General features: G+C 38.0%; 2 protein-coding genes across 2 annotated transcripts; one reads left to right on the top strand and one right to left on the bottom strand.

Moving 5' to 3' along the window:
- The first annotated feature begins 4,268 nt into the window (after window positions 1-4,268).
- Window positions 4,269-8,259, top strand: LOC137729471 (putative cinnamyl alcohol dehydrogenase 1). The gene is made up of 5 exons (XM_068468432.2): window positions 4,269-4,434; window positions 4,644-4,757; window positions 4,951-5,178; window positions 6,617-7,056; window positions 7,442-8,259. The coding sequence occupies exons 1-5, from the start codon at window positions 4,346-4,348 to the stop codon at window positions 7,636-7,638; spliced, it is 1,068 nt and encodes a 355-aa protein (XP_068324533.2). The 5' UTR covers window positions 4,269-4,345; the 3' UTR covers window positions 7,639-8,259.
- Window positions 8,260-9,917: 1,658 nt separating this feature from the next.
- Window positions 9,918-16,522, bottom strand: LOC148693549 (uncharacterized). Its single transcript, XM_088677588.1, has 2 exons — window positions 15,710-16,522; window positions 9,918-10,111 (listed from the first exon to the last, which is right to left on the bottom strand). Exons 1-2 carry the CDS (start codon window positions 16,420-16,422, stop codon window positions 10,030-10,032), a joined length of 795 nt encoding a protein of 264 aa, XP_088533714.1. The 5' UTR covers window positions 16,423-16,522; the 3' UTR covers window positions 9,918-10,029.
- Window positions 16,523-17,630: the final 1,108 nt, after the last annotated feature.

The following is a 17,630-nucleotide window of genomic DNA, read 5'->3' as shown; positions in this document are numbered from 1 at the left end:
GACTTGGCCACAGGTATAAATTTTGCTCTACTCTTTGATATCTTCCTTTCTGTAATTTTTGAGAATTTTTAGAAATAATGGAGTTTTCCGGCGAGCCCAGGCAGCCAACCGCCACCTGTGGCAGCGGTGCACGGCCAGGGAGCCGACATTGTGTTTTTATGCAAATTTTCGTTATTCTAATTATGCTTTTGAGATCTCATTGTTGTGGGTTGAATGTTAATACGATTGTGGTGTATGTTGGATTAAATGAATATATTTGGGTTTGGTTTGAATTTTGGAATTGTGAACTACGAATGGCTTGATCCCTGTTTAGGGTACGTAGGCAGTCTAACAAGACATTAGATGCAACCATAAAATAAGTGAGATTAAATGATAGAGAATTAATATTTAGATGGAATTTTGACTTAAGAGAAGAAAATGGTTCTAAATTGGAAGTGAAATTGTAGGTTTTGGTAAATGAATAATGTTTATGATTTACACTTGGGAGGAAGGAAATTATTTGGAGAATGATGACTAATGTTAGTGAAATTCAATTGTCATTTTAAAGATATGTTTTTGATATTTAAGAAAATAAATTGACTATGATCTTAATTTGGGCCTATTACAAAAATAATCCCCTAAAATAAATATTTCGGGATCGGGGCGTGACACACCCTCTATTAAACAATTTTTTTTTATATATATTATTTGTTTATATTCTTTTTTTTTTTGTTTAACAAACAATATTATTTATACTAAAGGGAGAGATTGGGTTTAGCCTCACAATGGCTAGTAATAATGTGGTTCAAAATCGTCCTTGGCAAGAATCGAACCTAAGACCTCTCACTTACAAGTTAATAGGAATACCACTAGACCGTAGCATTAAGTGACTTATATTCTTTTTGGGGAAAGTACAAAAAACTACCTCAACTATTGGTGTCACGACACTTTCATACCTCATCTTTTAAAATTGACAATGTCATACCTCATCTTTAGAATTTGGTCCAATGTTATACCTTCCGTTACTTGGCAATTCACTTTTCAGTTAAATGCTAACGTGGCTTAATTCGGAACCCACTTTCTATTAAAATATTATTAAAAATATATATAAAATATTTAATATTTTTAAAATATTAAAATAATAATAATAATAATAAATAAAAAAAAACCCTCAGTTCATCCCTCCCCTCCCCCTCCCCCCCTCATCTCTCTCTTCTCCCCATCTTCATCTTCTTCTCATCACCTGCAAATCCCAAAAAAAAAAAAAAAAATAAATAAATAAATAAAATTTTGAAAACCCATCAACCCCCCTGCAGAGGAAGAAGAAGAAGAAGAGGAAAAAAAAGAAGAAGGAGGAAGAAAAAAGAAAAAAAAAATTTGAAAACCATCAACCCCTCTGCGGAAGAAGAAGAAGGAGAAGGAGAAGGAGAAGGAGAAGGAGGTAGAAGAAGAAGAAGAGGAAAAAAAGGAGGAGGAAGAAAAAAAAAAAAATTTGAAAACCCATCAAACCCCAAATCCACCTCTCATCCATTCTCCACATCCTCTTCCGCACCCATCCTCCACCTTCTCTGCGTACCCATCTTCTCGCCGATAGTATCTGGGTTTTTTTATTTTTTTTATTTTTTTTTATTTTTTATGGGTTGTAGGAGGGAGAAGAGGGGGTGGGGAGGGGGGAAACTGAGTGTGGGTGTGGAGGAAGACAAATTGGAATTTTTTATTTTTTTATTTTATTTTTTTATTTTCTTTTTTTGGGGTTTGCAGGTGGAGGAAGAAGATGAAGATGGGGAGAAGAGAGAGGAGGGGGAGGGGGAGGGGACGGACGAAATGAGGGTTTTTTAAAAAAAAAAATACTTTTTTTATTATTTTTATATTTAAAAAATATTAAATAATTTTTTTTTAGTTTTTAATAATATTTTAATGATTTTTTAATAGAAAGTGGGCTCCAAATCAAGCCACGTCAGCATTTAACTGAAAAGTAAACAGTCAAGTAATGGAAGGTATAACATTGGACCAAATTCTAAAGATAGGATATGACATTGTCAATTTTAAAAGATAAGGTATGAAAGTATCGTGACATTAATAATTAAGATAGCTTTTTGTACTTTACCCATTCTTTTTTTAAGAGACAAGTTTATAATTTTATATATAAGGATTATTTAAAAAATAATAATGGGTGAAGAAATAACATTTTAATTTTTTTAACTTTTTATAATAAATGTAAATATGACGTGAGTGAGAAAATAAGACAATTGAGTGAGTTTAGCTGTTCTCTAAAATATTAAGACATGCCCCGTTTGCCAATGGTCCTCCCAAGATGGTTGCTTTTCTGAAACGGTGAAACCCCCCTCAAGTCTTCACCCCCACCTGCTCTTCTTTTGACTGTATTGGCCTCCTGTAACAGAGAGCACAATATGTACGTCAGGGGCCTCCTTCTGTGGAATTTTTCATTTTTTCTTAGCTTTGGCAACTTGTGGAGGATTCCTTTTTTCTTAGCTTTGGTAACTTGTGGAGGATTAATTGGTGGACACCAGTGAAATGGGATAATTGGTGGACACCAATGAGATGGGATTATACGTTTCTAAAGTCTAAATCTATCCATTCTCTCTCCGTCTTGCGCATATACTTCTACACCATTGACTTATTTTTCCGTTGGGCAATTTTATTCTTATTATCTTACCTGTTGCGGTTTTAGAGCATCTTTAATCATGTTCTTTATCTTGTAACAAAATTTTAACTAAAACTATCAAAATGTTATTTTAGAAGCTCTCTAAAATAAAATAAAACATACTCCTTACTTCTTACTTTTTAATTTTGTTATAAGATAAAGAACATGATTAAAGATGCTCTAAAACCGTACATACTCCTTACTTCTTGACAAAACAAAACAAAAAAAAAAAAAAAAAAACATACTCCCTACTTTAAATATGACTATGAGCCCCTTATTAGCCAATATGAATTAATTATTTGTTTAGAATAATATTAAAAGAGTTAGTATTAATTATAGAGTCACTAGGAGCTTACGAGAAGGATGATTGAAGTTGAAATTATTTTTTTTTTTTTCCCAATTCTTCTTAAATTCTAAAACTCACTTGGAGAGTTTACTGGAGCTTATTGACTGCCAGAGTTCCACACAACCCATCCAATTCCTCTTCCAGAGCCGAGCATTGTCTCTTTAATAGCAATATCCAATCCCGATATGCTTCCCGAGCACATCCATAAAATAAGAATAGTCGGCAACTAAACGAGAGAAGTCAACTACTTCAATAGCCAGATAACAAACAAACAAAGAACACTCTTTGCATATGGGTCTGAATTCCGAACAAAAAATTATCAAGTTACTTGAAAATTTTCATATCGATTGTACACACTGGAGACTAGTCATGTTGTTGATTGAAGTCTGCTAGCTGTTCTACATTAGTGATTATTCACCTCACCTTCCACATCATGTGATATGGTGTACTACTGCCATACTGGTTGAATCCAAAAGAAACACTCAAGTTGGGCAAGTTTCCAAAAGATAGTGAAAGAAATCCAACAGTGCCTCCCACGGAAGGGAGCATGAGATCGCATCAGAGAAGCATGATACATGTGCCAAAGGCCCCTCCTAAAAGCAAGAACTAATAGCCCGTGAGTTGATCGTTACAAAAACGTGGATTTTATGATATGGCAGGAAAATATTGAAGTCGAGCTTTTCATTTGTGTCAAGTGTCACTATTTTTCCTCGTTTCTTCTGTTTTTTTTTTTTTTTTTTACTTTTGTTGGTGTTGGTGTATTCATGGGTGATGCTACGAACATTCTTAGTCGGACCTTCTCGTTCTGCCATCTCACTTCCACCTCTAATTGTGCAATGTTGCACATAATCAGAACTATGATCTTCTTTTACAGTTCATCTTATGAAGATCAACTTTGTTAAAAATCGACCAAATCAAGAATCTTACAACTTTTCAGTTAACGTTATCAAAATTTGAACGTATAATTTAATAACATGGTTCACCATTTATTCAATTTCATATTTTGACCAAAAACAAAAGACAATTTCATGTTGGGTTTTGTTTGGAGAATTGAACCAAAATCTAAATGGTACTATTTCTACTTGCCGGTTGGATGAAAACGATGAGGATGAAATGCACGAGTCAAAAGTATAGACGTCAAAAATGTCCCGATGTCAAAGAAACCAATTTTTTCTTCTCTTAATTTCAGTAGACAAAGCATAGGTGTCCAACTTCTTAACCTAACTTTGGCTTTCCTTCTCTATTTAATACCTTACTTTGCTCCTTCTAATACCCAAAAACTTGGGCCTCTCTTCTCTCAAAGACTCACCAACCAACCCATCCTCTCTCTCTCTCTCTCTCCAAAACAAATTCAAATGGGCAACCCGGAAGTGGAGAGAACAACCACAGGATGGGCTGCAAGAGACGCATCTGGCATTCTCTCACCCTATACCTACACTATTAGGTAATAAAATCTTATGTCCCTCCCTTTCTGTATGACATACAGATTTGCTAAATTTGTTTACTAAATGATTTTCTTAGTTCTCTCTCGTATTTGAAACTGAAGTAGTACGACATGTTCGTTTATCTACTAAATTTGGTAAATAAAGATAGTGGGGAGTAGTGATCTATTTTATGTGGCAGCTGAATCTTTTTTATTAAAACCATATGCAGAAACACAGGCCCAGAAGATGTTTACATCAAAGTCCTATTCTGTGGAGTTTGCCACACTGATACGCACCAGGCAAAAAATCAACTTGGCATGTCACACTATCCCCTGGTTCCTGGGTATGATAAATCATTCTTCCTTTTCTTTATGTTTCTATCACGCGAAGTGCTAAAACCAGACGCTCACACCTGATTCTGGCCGCTCCTGTTTTGTGAGGTCTACATTCACGCATATGAAGAATGGTCGGAATCAGCTTGCGTACACGTGCAGCTTACGATTTTATTAATTATAATGTGTGTTGCTCATGAACAGGCATGAAGTGGTTGGTAAGGTGGTGGAGGCTGGATCAGATGTGACCAAGTTCAGAGTAGGAGATGTGGTAGGAGTTGGCCTCGTTGTTGGTTGCTGCAGAAACTGCAACCCTTGCAACACAGACAATGAGCAATACTGCAACAAGAAAATCTGGACATACGCTGACGTTTACACCGATGGCAAACCCACCCAAGGCGGCTTTTCCGGTGCCATGGTGGTTGACCAAAAGTAAGAACCAAAGCATAATATGCCTAATAAAAATAGGATAATATTTGCAGTCTCCCTTAATTTTATGGGATGAGCTTATTCTCTCACATACAAATAACGTATATTCACCGTAGAAATTTATCATTTAGTCATTCAATATATTAAATAAATCAAACGGTGTAGCTACAAAGTAGCATATTCATGATGGACCGTTGATTTATTTCATTCATTTAAATGACTAACCGATCTGATTCAAATTATTATTTTTGTAGATATGATTTTCAAATGAAGATTAGAAGATAGAACAGTCCCGATTATGAAAATTTTATGGTAAAAATTGTTATAACTAAGTGGAGAAATAAGCTTATCCTTAGACCTACTCCAATTCTTGGAGTAAAAATCAAATTTTAGGTTTTAAACTCACCCTAAATTGTTGCAACCCTTGGGCCAAAAATGAGTTTTAACCGAAAAACTCAAGTTTGGGGCAAATTTTGTTTGGATTTAACACTGGGTTAGTACGTTAGCCCAACTATGCACATGGACGCGCCCAGCACAAACATACATGCATAGCGCAGACGGGCCCAACATAACCAATGTGTGAGGCACTAACAACACAGGGGCCCACGCACGTGGGTGTGTCGGCCACCATTATGAGCCCATAAATCAAAATTCACCCAAAAAATATATAAATACCTATTTATCAGAATCTAAATATTTTTTAAGTTAAAATGTTCATAAAATTAAATTATGATAGTCTACATTTTTTAAAAAGTTACTTTAAAAAAATATTAACCTAAATTCATTCTTTAATAATTTTAGGCTAAAAATTTTAAGTTTTGATCCAAGAGTTAGATACGATCTTAAGACCAAACCTAACCCTGGGCTAAATGCTATTTTTTAGGTTTTATTCCTCCCCCCCCCCCGGCCCAAACCCAACCCAACTCATGCTAAATGTATGGGCTAAAAGCTAAAAGCCAAATAAAAGTCAAAATCCCCCCAAGATTTAGCCCATAAAATGGTGTGGGCACCACCAGCAGACCCACATGGGCATGTCCTCCAAGATTTATTGAATTCAACGGCTGAAATTGAATATAATCAAATTTAACGGTAAAAAAAAATAAAAAATCTAACAGCCCAAATTTAAATCCAATGGCTAAAATAATTTTTAAAAATGATTTAACTCAAAATTCACCCAAATTTTGTGATTTTTTAAATATTTATCAGAATTTAAATATTTTTAGGTTAAAATGTTCATAAAATTAAATTATGATAGTGTACATAATTTTTTTTTAAATTACTTTAGAAGAAAAAATTAGCCTAAATTTAATTTTTAATAATCTCAAACTAAAAAATTTAGGCCAAAAGGATTAGAACAGAAATGTTATTTCTTGGCTAAAACCTAAATTGTCCTTGTTATCCTAGCTAATTTTATTTATTTATTTATATTTTTTTTGTTAAGGTTTGTGGTGAAGGTACCGGAGGGCATGGTGCCAGAACAGGTGGCGCCGCTGCTTTGCGCGGGGGTGACGGTGTACAGCCCGCTGAGGCACTTTGGCCTGAATGTGGGTGGGTTAAAAGGAGGAATACTTGGACTAGGGGGTGTAGGACACATGGGAGTGAAGATAGCCAAAGCCATGGGGCACCATGTGACTGTGATAAGCTCTTCAGAAAAGAAGAGAGAGGAGGCTTTGGAGCATATTGGGGCCGACGAGTACTTGATCAGCTCAGATTCCACAAAAATGCAGGAGGCTGCTGACTCCTTGGACTACATCATTGACACAGTGCCCGTCGGCCACCCACTCGAGCCGTACCTATCTTTGTTGAAGCTTGATGGCAAATTGATCTTGATGGGTGCTATTAACACCCCATTACAATTTCTTTCCCCAATGGTCATGCTTGGTGAGTCCGATCTTCTGTCACCGCCTTCAACCGGCAGCAGTTTAATCAAAATTTCGATCGGAAAATGATATTTGCACACCTTTTTTTCACTTGCTGCAGCACTCTTATTTATGACCCTTGTTAAAATGTGTGCAAAAATTGTCTCTCTTTTTAATCCCTTTCTCAGGAGAGCTGCTTATTTTTAAGGTGCAGAATTAGCTTTGAAGTCGAGATTTTTGGTCTTTTAGAACTCAGAAGTGGTATACTTAGAATCTAAGCGATAAACATGAAGAACTCATATATATATATGTATGTATATTGTTATATTATTCCCTAACTGCTTAAGGTTTCTAAGACTATTAACTGACCTATTGTTTTACTTTCTCTGCTTCGCAATTATGCATAGGGAGGAAGACGATCACAGGGAGCTTTGTTGGGAGCATGAAGGAAACAGAGGAGGTGCTTCAGTTCTGCAAAGAGAGAGGATTGACAACTATTATCGAAGTGGTTAAGATGGACTACATAAACACAGCTTTCGAGAGGTTGGAGAAAAACGACGTTAGGTACAGGTTCGTCGTCGATGTGGCCGGTAGCAATCTTTGATCAATAAAATGAAGAATTGTCAAGCTGCTCCATGAATGTCTCTACTAGCCATTCTACATTGGTGATTATCCAACTCACCTGCCACGTCATATGATATGAAATTGGAGCATAATTAGATGGTAAGGATATTATTTGTAAACCAACCACCCATTAATTCATCACATGGATTATTTGAGCTATATGCCATTGTAAAAATTACTCTGCGAAAAATTCCATTTAAATTTGAGCGTACTCGCTCGAGACCTGAATTATTTATAACAAGAAGCTACCGACGGTGTATAACTGCCATACTGGTTTAATCCAAAAGAAACACTCAATTTGGGCAAGCTTCCAAAAGATAGTGGAAGAAATCCAACAGTGCCGCCTGCGGAAGGGAGCATGAGATCGCATCAGAGAAGCATGATACGTGTGCCAAGGGCCCCTCCTCAAAGCAAGAACTAATAGCCTGTGAGTTGATCGTTCCAAAAACGTGGATTTTATGAACGATATGGCTGGAAAATATTGAAGTCGGGCTTTTCATTTGTGTTTAAGTGTCACTATTTTTCCTCGTTTCTTCTTTTTTACTTTTGTTGGTGATGTGTAAATTATGTTGACACCCAAATTAAACCCTATTTGTGACAATTGTAGTAATGATGTAAGTAGGGATCGTTCTAACCGGGGATTAACTAGGGGTGCTAATCTAATTTGAATTGACTTAAAAACACAAAAACTAAACTTAAAGACTCTTAACAAGACTACTATGACTCAAAACAGATTTGAAACACTCAAAACTGCCTAAAACAATCAAATTAACTCAAACAGAAACTAGAACTTGATTTGGACGAATTTGAAAGTGTTTATGACTCCAATTGCTTAAAAACACAAAATAAAACAGATTTGAATGACTAAGACTCAACAAAATATGGGGGGATTGTGGTTGGACGAATTTAAACTAAATGGGCAGATTGTAAAGAAAACAGATTGTAAGACAAAATTGTGATGAATCAATGGATGATGGAATAGATAAGGGGTTCTTCTCCACACATGAAATATATGCAACGTAAATCAATTTCCAATTATCAATTCAATAAGTTATGAACCTCGACACTCCGAGTTAATTAGGTCCGCTTAAATTAACCTTCAGATTTCCTTAGAATCATGGAATTGGATGAATATGCATCGCAAACAAATTATTCCTAACAAATTCTCTATATGAACAGCATGATAAAGACATAAGTTAGAATCATTACGTTCTTTGGAAATCATAAGCATCGACAAAGCATTTGTAACTATGAAAAGCATGATACTCTTGCCAGGAATCTACTTAACATGATCGTGACTAGCGACCTTCACTACTTGTGAATATAAATTCATAACGATTAGGTGAAACAAACTTATATCCTAGCACCAAATTCAAGCATGCAAATTAAGCGTGCACTCTCAATCAACATACAAGAATAAGTTCTAAATCAAACGATTAAGCAAATTGTATTCAAGACTTATGCAACGATAACTGGAAGTAATCAACTTAATTCACATATATAATCATGGTTTCGAATACGCCCTTAGCCAAAACGAATTTAGCCAATCATTCTCAAAGCAAAACAAAGATTAAATGAATTAAACATTGAAATTTAAGATAGAATACACCTAAAATTGTTCAACAACTCAGAATGAAGAGCCAAACAATTGTGCGAAACTGTCTCTTTTCCTTTGCTTACGGCAGATTGGATGATGATGGTTTCTGGGCTGTTTTGATGATGTAGAATGGATTTTGGGTCGTGTGGAGGCACGGCAAGGAGTGTGGATGGTGTATGGAGGTGTGGAATGGAGTGGGGAAGGGTAGAGTGGCTGCGGCTGAGAAGGGAGGTTGCTGGAATTGATGGGAAAAGGTGCGGCTGATAGGTTTTTGGGTGATGGGGCTTGCGGCTGAGAAGGAAATAATAGAATGAATGAAAAAGTGAAAAAAAGAGAACCTAGGGTGCGGCTAAAGAGAGGGTTTATATAGGGTTTAAAAAAATAAAACCCTAAGTTATTTTTATTAACTCAAATTAATTTAAAGGCTGCTAGAATTAGGAAAAAACTCAGAAATTAAAAGGGATTTGATTAATAGGTGCGGCTAGGGTAAAGGGTTAGGGTTTAATTGCACAACCTAGGACAAAATTGCCCCCCCCCCTTGCACGGCAAGGGAAGGGAAGAGAGGGAAAGGGCACGGCAAGGTTGTGTAATTGGGCTAAGGCCTTGGTTTTGTGTCCTAAAGTGCCTACAAGGCCTTCAAAGTGGCTAGAAAATACGGACGTTTAAGATTAGGAAAGGTTACCAAAACGGGAAACCTAGGGTTAACTTTCCTACTTCAAGTAGGAATCCTTGTTTGAGTAGGAATCCTCGTTTTGGTAGGAATTCATCGTTTCTTCAAGTCTTCAACTCATTCATTCCTCTTTTGCTCCAAAAGGCTCCAATTTGCATCTTCTTGCACACTTTGGCCTTATAATCTGAAAATACACAAAAGTGACTTTAAACACTAAAATAACTAAGGAAACACAACATAAATGCACGAGAACAAGCTAATTAAATCGCATGAATATGCTCCTATCAAATTCCCCTACACTTAACTTTTGCTAGTCCTCGAGCAAAACAAAACAACTAAAGAAACAAGACGAAGCAAAACAAACAACACAAAACCTAAACCTTCCAACGTTTGCCTCAGGGATTTCCAATGAAACATGATATGTCAAAGATCATTACTCACATAGCTTTTAGTCTTCCTTCCCCTTGAGCACATACTTAATCATAGTCACCATTCACTAGTTCGCATTTAATCAATTAAAACACATTTTGAATGTAGTAACATGCCTTAGAGAGTTCCCTCAATTCCTCACTAGTTATGCACTCAATTTTCACTCAGATTTTCTGACTACACACCCTACACTAGTTATATGTGAGAAGATTGATGTAAACATGAAGGACTAGTACTCACATATGTTATAACAAAGAATGCAATTTCTGGAGTAATTAAACATGTTTAGATATGATCTCATGAATGGAATGCTACTACTTAGATGCGAGAACCAGTGACACCATATGCTCATACCAAATTCAAACTCTACAATTGAAATGCACAACACTCAAGATAGAAGTCAAGGGTTGTAACGGGGCTTGGGGTATTGGCTAACAAGGAAAGATAGGGATAAACAAAAGTTCTTTAAGCAATAGCAAGCAAAGTCATGAAGTTAAGACTTAGAATTCACTTAGAATGCAGAAATCAACTTTTAGACAAATAGGGAGGATTCAAGCAACTCTTAGGGCCTAATTCATTGTTTTGGACCCTTACTTCAACAACCAATACTTTGGAACTCTTTTTCACTTCTTTTTCTCTTTTTTTTTTTTTTCTTTTTTCTTTTTTGTTTTTTTTTTTTTGGCCGTGCCTATGGCACATAACTCACATCAATAATCCTTCCCCCACACTTATTTTCTGCAACACATTAATCAAAAGGAATTCATTCATGCTTACTATGCTTCAAGAACAAGGGTACGGATGGTCCTAATCTAGGCTAGGTGAGGATGATATGGGTTAACAATGAACATGGCTAACACGGCTCAATGGGGTTAACTTAAACACAAAATGAGTGAAGGGCACACGGCTATTTGGTTTTTATGGTGGTCACTACACAACTTCATCTTGACTATGTGTTATGCAAATCAATAACATGCTTTGAATGAAATGGGCATGAGTTCTAGCATTTGGAACTAAGTGATGAAACGCCTTCTAAGTAGTAACCAAGCAAAGAATAATGAGATCATGCAACGACTTTAGAAAACAATAATGCACAGATTTTAACTCTCCAAATAACATTTAGGCACAAGTCTCACAGGGATGTAGCGTTAGTTTGAGTTCATTCCTTCAAGCATGTTACAAAAACTAATTTTTCCTTTATGATTTCATGTGAATTCGTAAACTATAACTACAAACAAGCATAAACCAAAGAGTATATCAAACGTCCATCCATGTTTGTAACTTTCTTTAACCATCATGCAATTAAAAACCAAATCCTCATCATTGTGTTGGAAGGTAACCTACGACACAAACAAACACACAAAAACAACTCTTTTTGGGTTTTTCAAAACAATTTTTTCAAATTTTTATGGGATTTTCGGATTTTTCAAAATAACACATAAAAAGACTTCAAAACATGTTAAAAACACTCAAAAACAGTGGGAAACAAGTTTAGACATGTTAGGTGGTAATTCCCTACGAATTTCATGCAAAAATATCTCAAACAAAATTTTACCCCCCCCCCCCCCACACTTAAACTAAACATTGTCCTCAATGTTTTAGACACAATTGAACACATTACACATAACATAAAGTAAGCAACAAAGGAAAGGGTTTAGGGACGCAAATCTGAGTGTGGAGCGATTCCCAAGTTCTTCCTTTGTTGATTGCATGGGTTACCTCCCAAGTAGCGCTTTCTTTTACGTCTTGCAGCCGGACGATGCCACATTGATCAACCTTCATAGGAACCCACGGCATAGTGGGTTGTCTCCTCCACATCATGTTCTACAAAGCTCTCGTAGTAAGGCTTCAAGCGATGCCCATTCACCTTGAACTCTTGACCTGTTTTGAAACTACGAACTTGGACTGCACCATGAGGAAAAACATTAGTAATAACAAAGGGTCCAATCCAACGTGAACGTAACTTACCCGGAAATAGACGAAAACGAGAATTAAACAACAACACTTTTTGTCCAACAGAGAAGGACTTGGTGCGAATCATCTTGTCATGAAAGGCCTTTGTCTTTTCCTTGTAAAGTCGAGCATTCTCGTAAGCTTCATTTCGTATTTCCTCAAGTTCATTCAATTGAAGCTTACGATGAATTCCCGCCTCATCTACATCCATGTTGAACTTCCTCACGGCCCAATGAGCCTTGTGCTCCAACTCCATAGGTAAGTGACAGGGTTTGCCATACACAAGCCGAAAGGGGGACATTCCTATGGGTGTTTTGTAAGCGGTCCTATAAGCCCACAATGCATCCTCTAACCTCAAGCTCCAATCTTTTCTTGTTGGGCCAACCGTCTTCTCAAGAATCTGTTTTATCTCGCGATTTGACACCTCGGCTTGCCTGCTTGTTTGAGGATGATAGGGTGTCGAAACCCTATATGTAACGTTGTACTTCTTGAGCAGTGCCTCGATTGTGCGATTACAAAAATGTGAACCTCCATTACTTATAAGGACTCGAGGCATTCCAAACCTAGCAAAAATGTTAGACTTCACAAAATCTGCAACCACTTTGGAATCGTTAGTACGGGTGGCTTTTGCTTCCACCCATTTGGAAACATAATCCACCGCCAACAAGATATAGAGAAAACCATGTGAGGAAGGAAAGGGACCCATAAAATCAATTCCCCACACATCAAATATTTCAACAGAAAGTATAGGGTTTTGTGGCATTTGATCCTTAACACTTATATTACCCATTCGTTGACAACGATCACATGTAAGGCAAAATGTCCTAGCATCCCTAAAAATGGTTGGCCAATAAAACCCATATTCTAAGACTTTAAGGGCAGTGCGTTGGGTGCCAAAATGTCCCCCACATGTATATGAATGGCAGAATGTTAAAATAGATTGAAACTCAGATTCATTCACACAACGTCGTACAATTTGATCAGGACAAAATTTCCAAAGGTATGGGTCATCCCAAACATAAAACCTAGCATCCTTTTTAAGCTTATCACGTTGATTCCTATTAAGTGTGCTAGGGGTATGTTTAGACACCAAAAAGTTCACCAAATCTGCATACCAAGGCTCACTTACCTGGATAGACATTAATTGCTCATCGGGAAAGGTTTCAGAAATTGGCGATGCTTCCTCATGTACCATTCGACTTAGGTGGTTAGCCACCACATTCTCCACGCCCTTCTTATCCCGAATCTCAATGTCAAACTCTTGTAAAAGCAACAGCCATCGAATTAGTCTAGGCTTGGCCTCCTTTTTCGTGAGCAAATACTTGAGAGCTGCATGATCAGTAAAAATAATAACTTTAGTACCAAGTAAGTATGACCGAAACTTATCTAATGCAAATACCACAGCAAGTAATTCTTTTTCAGTGGTTGAGTAATTTAATTGAGCATCATTTAGTGTCCTAGATGCATAATAAATAACATGAGGTTGTTTGTTCGTTCGCTGCCCCAAAACAGCACTAATCGCATAGTCCGAAGCATCGCACATCAACTCGAATGGAAGGCTCCAATCTGGAGGTGTGATAATGGGAGCCGAAGTGAGAGCCTCCTTTAAGTGCTTGAATGTCGTGGAGCATGCATCATCAAACTCGAAAGCCACCTCTTTTTGAAGCAATCGGCATAGTGGCTGTGCAATCTTGGAGAAATCCTTTATGAAACGCCTATAAAAACCTACGTGACCAAGAAACGAACAAACCTCTCTAACCGAAGTTGGAGATGGTAAGTGACGAACAAGGTCTACCTTAGATTTATCCACTTCAATGCCTTTTTCAGAAATAATGTCCTAGAACAATACCTTGCTTAACCATGAAGTGACATTTTTCCCAATTAAGCACAAGATTCGTTTCAACACAACGTTTCAAAATTAAGGTCAGATTATTCAAGCAATGATCGAATGAATTACCAAACACGCTAAAATCATCCATGAATATCTCAATAATCTTCTCCACATAATCAGAAAATATACTCACCATGCATCGTTGAAATGTCGCAGGGGCATTGCACAAACCAAATGGCATACGCCTATATGCAAAGGTGCCAAAGGGGCACGTGAAGGTTGTCTTTTCTTGGTCCTCCGGAGCTATCACAATTTGGTTATATCCGGAATATCCATCAAGAAAGCAATAAAATTTATAACCGGCTAACCTTTCTAGCATTTGGTCCAGGAATGGCAATGGAAAGTGATCCTTCCTTGTCATGGCATTTAACTTCCTGTAATCAATACAAACACGCCAACCTGTCACAACACGAGTGGGTACAAGCTCTTGTTCTTCATTCTTCACCACCGTGACTCCGGACTTCTTTGGAACAACCTGCACGGGTGACACCCAACGACTATCAGAAATAGGATATATAACACCACAATCAAGCAATTTTATAACCTCTTTTTTTACTACTTCCAACATGGGTGGATTAAGGCGACGTTGAGCTTCACGAGATGGCTTGGCTCCCTCCTCCAAAAGGATGCGATGCATGCACGTGGTGGGACTAATGCCTTTGATATCCGCCAAGGTCCATCCAATGGCAGATTTGTGCTCCTTTAACACCCTTATCAACTTGTCTTCTTCTTGGGTCATGAGTGAGCTAGATATGATGACAGGTAGTGTCTGATCTTCTCCCAAGAAAACATACTTCAAGTGACTAGGTAATGGCTTTAACTCAAGTGTAGGTGGCTGCACAATTGATGGAAGTAACTTGTTAGTCAAAATCGAATCTAAAATTGAGAGTGGAGACTTACCAGAGTGTGAGGGCAATGACTCAAGGGCCGCGACCATTTCAAACACTTCACTACAAGGGGGCACGGCAATATGGTCAGATTCCATGCCGTGGATTGCAAGGATTCCCCCACCCTCATTTCTTGCTCCTATGCCGTGCACTAAGGCTACTTCAAGTGCATCTTCATTCATTCGATTCAAATGTACTTGTGCCAAAGAATCAACAATGTCAATAGCAAAACAAGAATGGTCCTCAATTGGATATTTAATGGTTTCAAAAAGATTAAAACGAATAATGTCCCCATCAAATTCCATGGTTAATGTTCCCGTAAACACATCTATCTTTGTTCTCGCTGTTTTCATGAATGGACGGCCTAGCAAGATTGGCAATGATGGAGCATGGCTCGAATCCTCCATTTCTAAGACATAAAAATCTGCAGGAAAGATAAGATGATTGACCTGCTCTAAAACACCCTCAAGGACTCCCTTGGGATAAGCGTTAGAACGATCGGCCAATTGAATTATAACGCCATCTTGTTTTAACTCACCAAGGTTCATAGATGCATAAATGGAATATGGCATAACATTAATAGAAGCACCTAAATCTAACATGCATTGCTCAAATCTAGTGTTTCCAATTATGCATGGGATAGTAAAGCTCCCTGGATCCTTACACTTTGGAGGTAACTTTCGTTGCAAAACCGCGGATACATTTTCACTTACTTTCACAACTTCTTTGTTTGAAATTCTTTTCCTAGTTGTGCATAACTCTTTTAAAAACTTTGCATACCTGGGCACTTGCTTAATAGCATCAAGTAAAGGAATGTTTACTTGGACTTTTCGAAAGGTATCCAAAATGTCATTTTCGCTTTCTTCCTTCTTCGATTGTGCAAATCTGCGAAGGAAAGGAACATTGGGCAGATTAGTGTTCGAAATCACAACATTTGCGACAACCTTACCTGAGGTGGATGGATGGGAGGTCTTAGATGGCTGCGGCATGGGTGGTGCCACCCTTGCCGTAGGGTAATTTTGCTCCTCTTCTTCGATTTGTATCTTCTCATCTTCCTTGTTTCCCACTTCTTTTCCACTTCTTAGTGTGATAGCTTTTGCAGATTCGAAACCACCCTTGGGATTGACCACCGTAGTGCTTGGTAACTTACCATTTTCACGGAATTGTCCCAAAAATTCGGCCATTTGGCCCATTTGCTTCTTTAGCTCATTAACCTCCTTTGCTTGGTTCTGCATTCCCTGCGCCATTATGGTTAGTAACTGATATGTTTTATCATCATTCATAGACGTACCTGAGTTGGTTTGGGATGATTGTGCTTGAGGAGGTGGTTGTGGTGCCATTGGCCTTGGAAAGAAACCCGGGGGTTGTCGGAATCCACTTTGTTGGGCATATTGTGGTGCATCTCTCCATCTGAAATTGGGGTGGTCACGCCATCCCTGATTGTATGTATTGGAGAAAGGATCACCCACCCTCCATTCTCAATTAATTGAGGGCATTGATCAGATTGGTGTCCTTGAATGGAGCATACACCACAGATTGTAGTTCCTTACGTTTTGGGGCCTTCAACAAACTGCGATAACATAGACGTAAGGTTAGCCATTTGGGATTGTAACTCAGAAATAGAACTTACCTCATTTACATGATGTGGCCGTGGGGTGTCTCTCTGCCCAACATCTTCATATTGTTGTGCATTGAGTGCTCGATTAGCAATGAGAGTTTTGGCATCCCTAGGTGTCTTGTCCACTAGAGCTCCTCCTGCGGATGCATCCAACATTTGCCGTTCAAGTGGTAAAAGACCTTCGTAAAAATATTGAAGAAGTAGCTCCTCCTTCATTTGGTGCTGTGGACATGAAGCAACAAGAGTTTTAAAACGTTCATAATAAGTTGGAAAAGATTCACCTTGGCTTTGCTGAATTCCACTAATCTTCTTGCGAAGAAGAATGACTCGTGATATCGGAAAGAACTTCTCTAAGAAGGCTCGCTGCATACTCTCCCATGATGTGACAGTTCCGGGAGCCAACTCATACAACCAATCCTTGGCCTTCTCCAACAAAGAAAAAGGAAAAGCCTTCATCTTCAATATGTTGCTGTCCACGTTCACCGGTGTCATACTTGAGCATACGACTTCGAACTCCTTTAAATGCTTATTGGGGTCCTCCATTGATAACCCATGGAACTTGGGTATATGATGTAGCAAACTGGACTTCAACTCAAATTCATCGGTCTTCTCAGGGTCTGCCCTAGGGTATTGGATGCAAAGAGGGGCTGCATTGGCCAAACCCGAGGCAGAAAGCTCCTTGATGGTTCGATTGTCCACTGCCATGGTTGGTACTTCCTCTTCAAACCTTGTCGTGGCCTCCTCTTCAACCTCAACTTCTTGCTTTTCTAATTCAGGTTCGGGACTAGGAGGATTAGACGCTTGCAATGTCTTTTTCCTTCTCAAAGTCCTCTCGAAATCACCGTCAAAGTCGGAGATATGCTCACGAACAGGTTGTGAGCTACGGGTCATAAACTAGTACCTCCACACAAGAGCAAACAAGGTTAGCAA

Source organism: Pyrus communis, chromosome 10 (genome assembly GCF_041283825.1).
Source record: "Pyrus communis isolate YQ-2024b chromosome 10, ASM4128382v1, whole genome shotgun sequence".
Lineage (NCBI taxonomy): Eukaryota > Viridiplantae > Streptophyta > Magnoliopsida > Rosales > Rosaceae > Pyrus > Pyrus communis.
The sequence above is the reverse complement of the archived record's forward strand: the minus strand, read 5'-3'. Positions and strand labels throughout refer to the sequence as shown.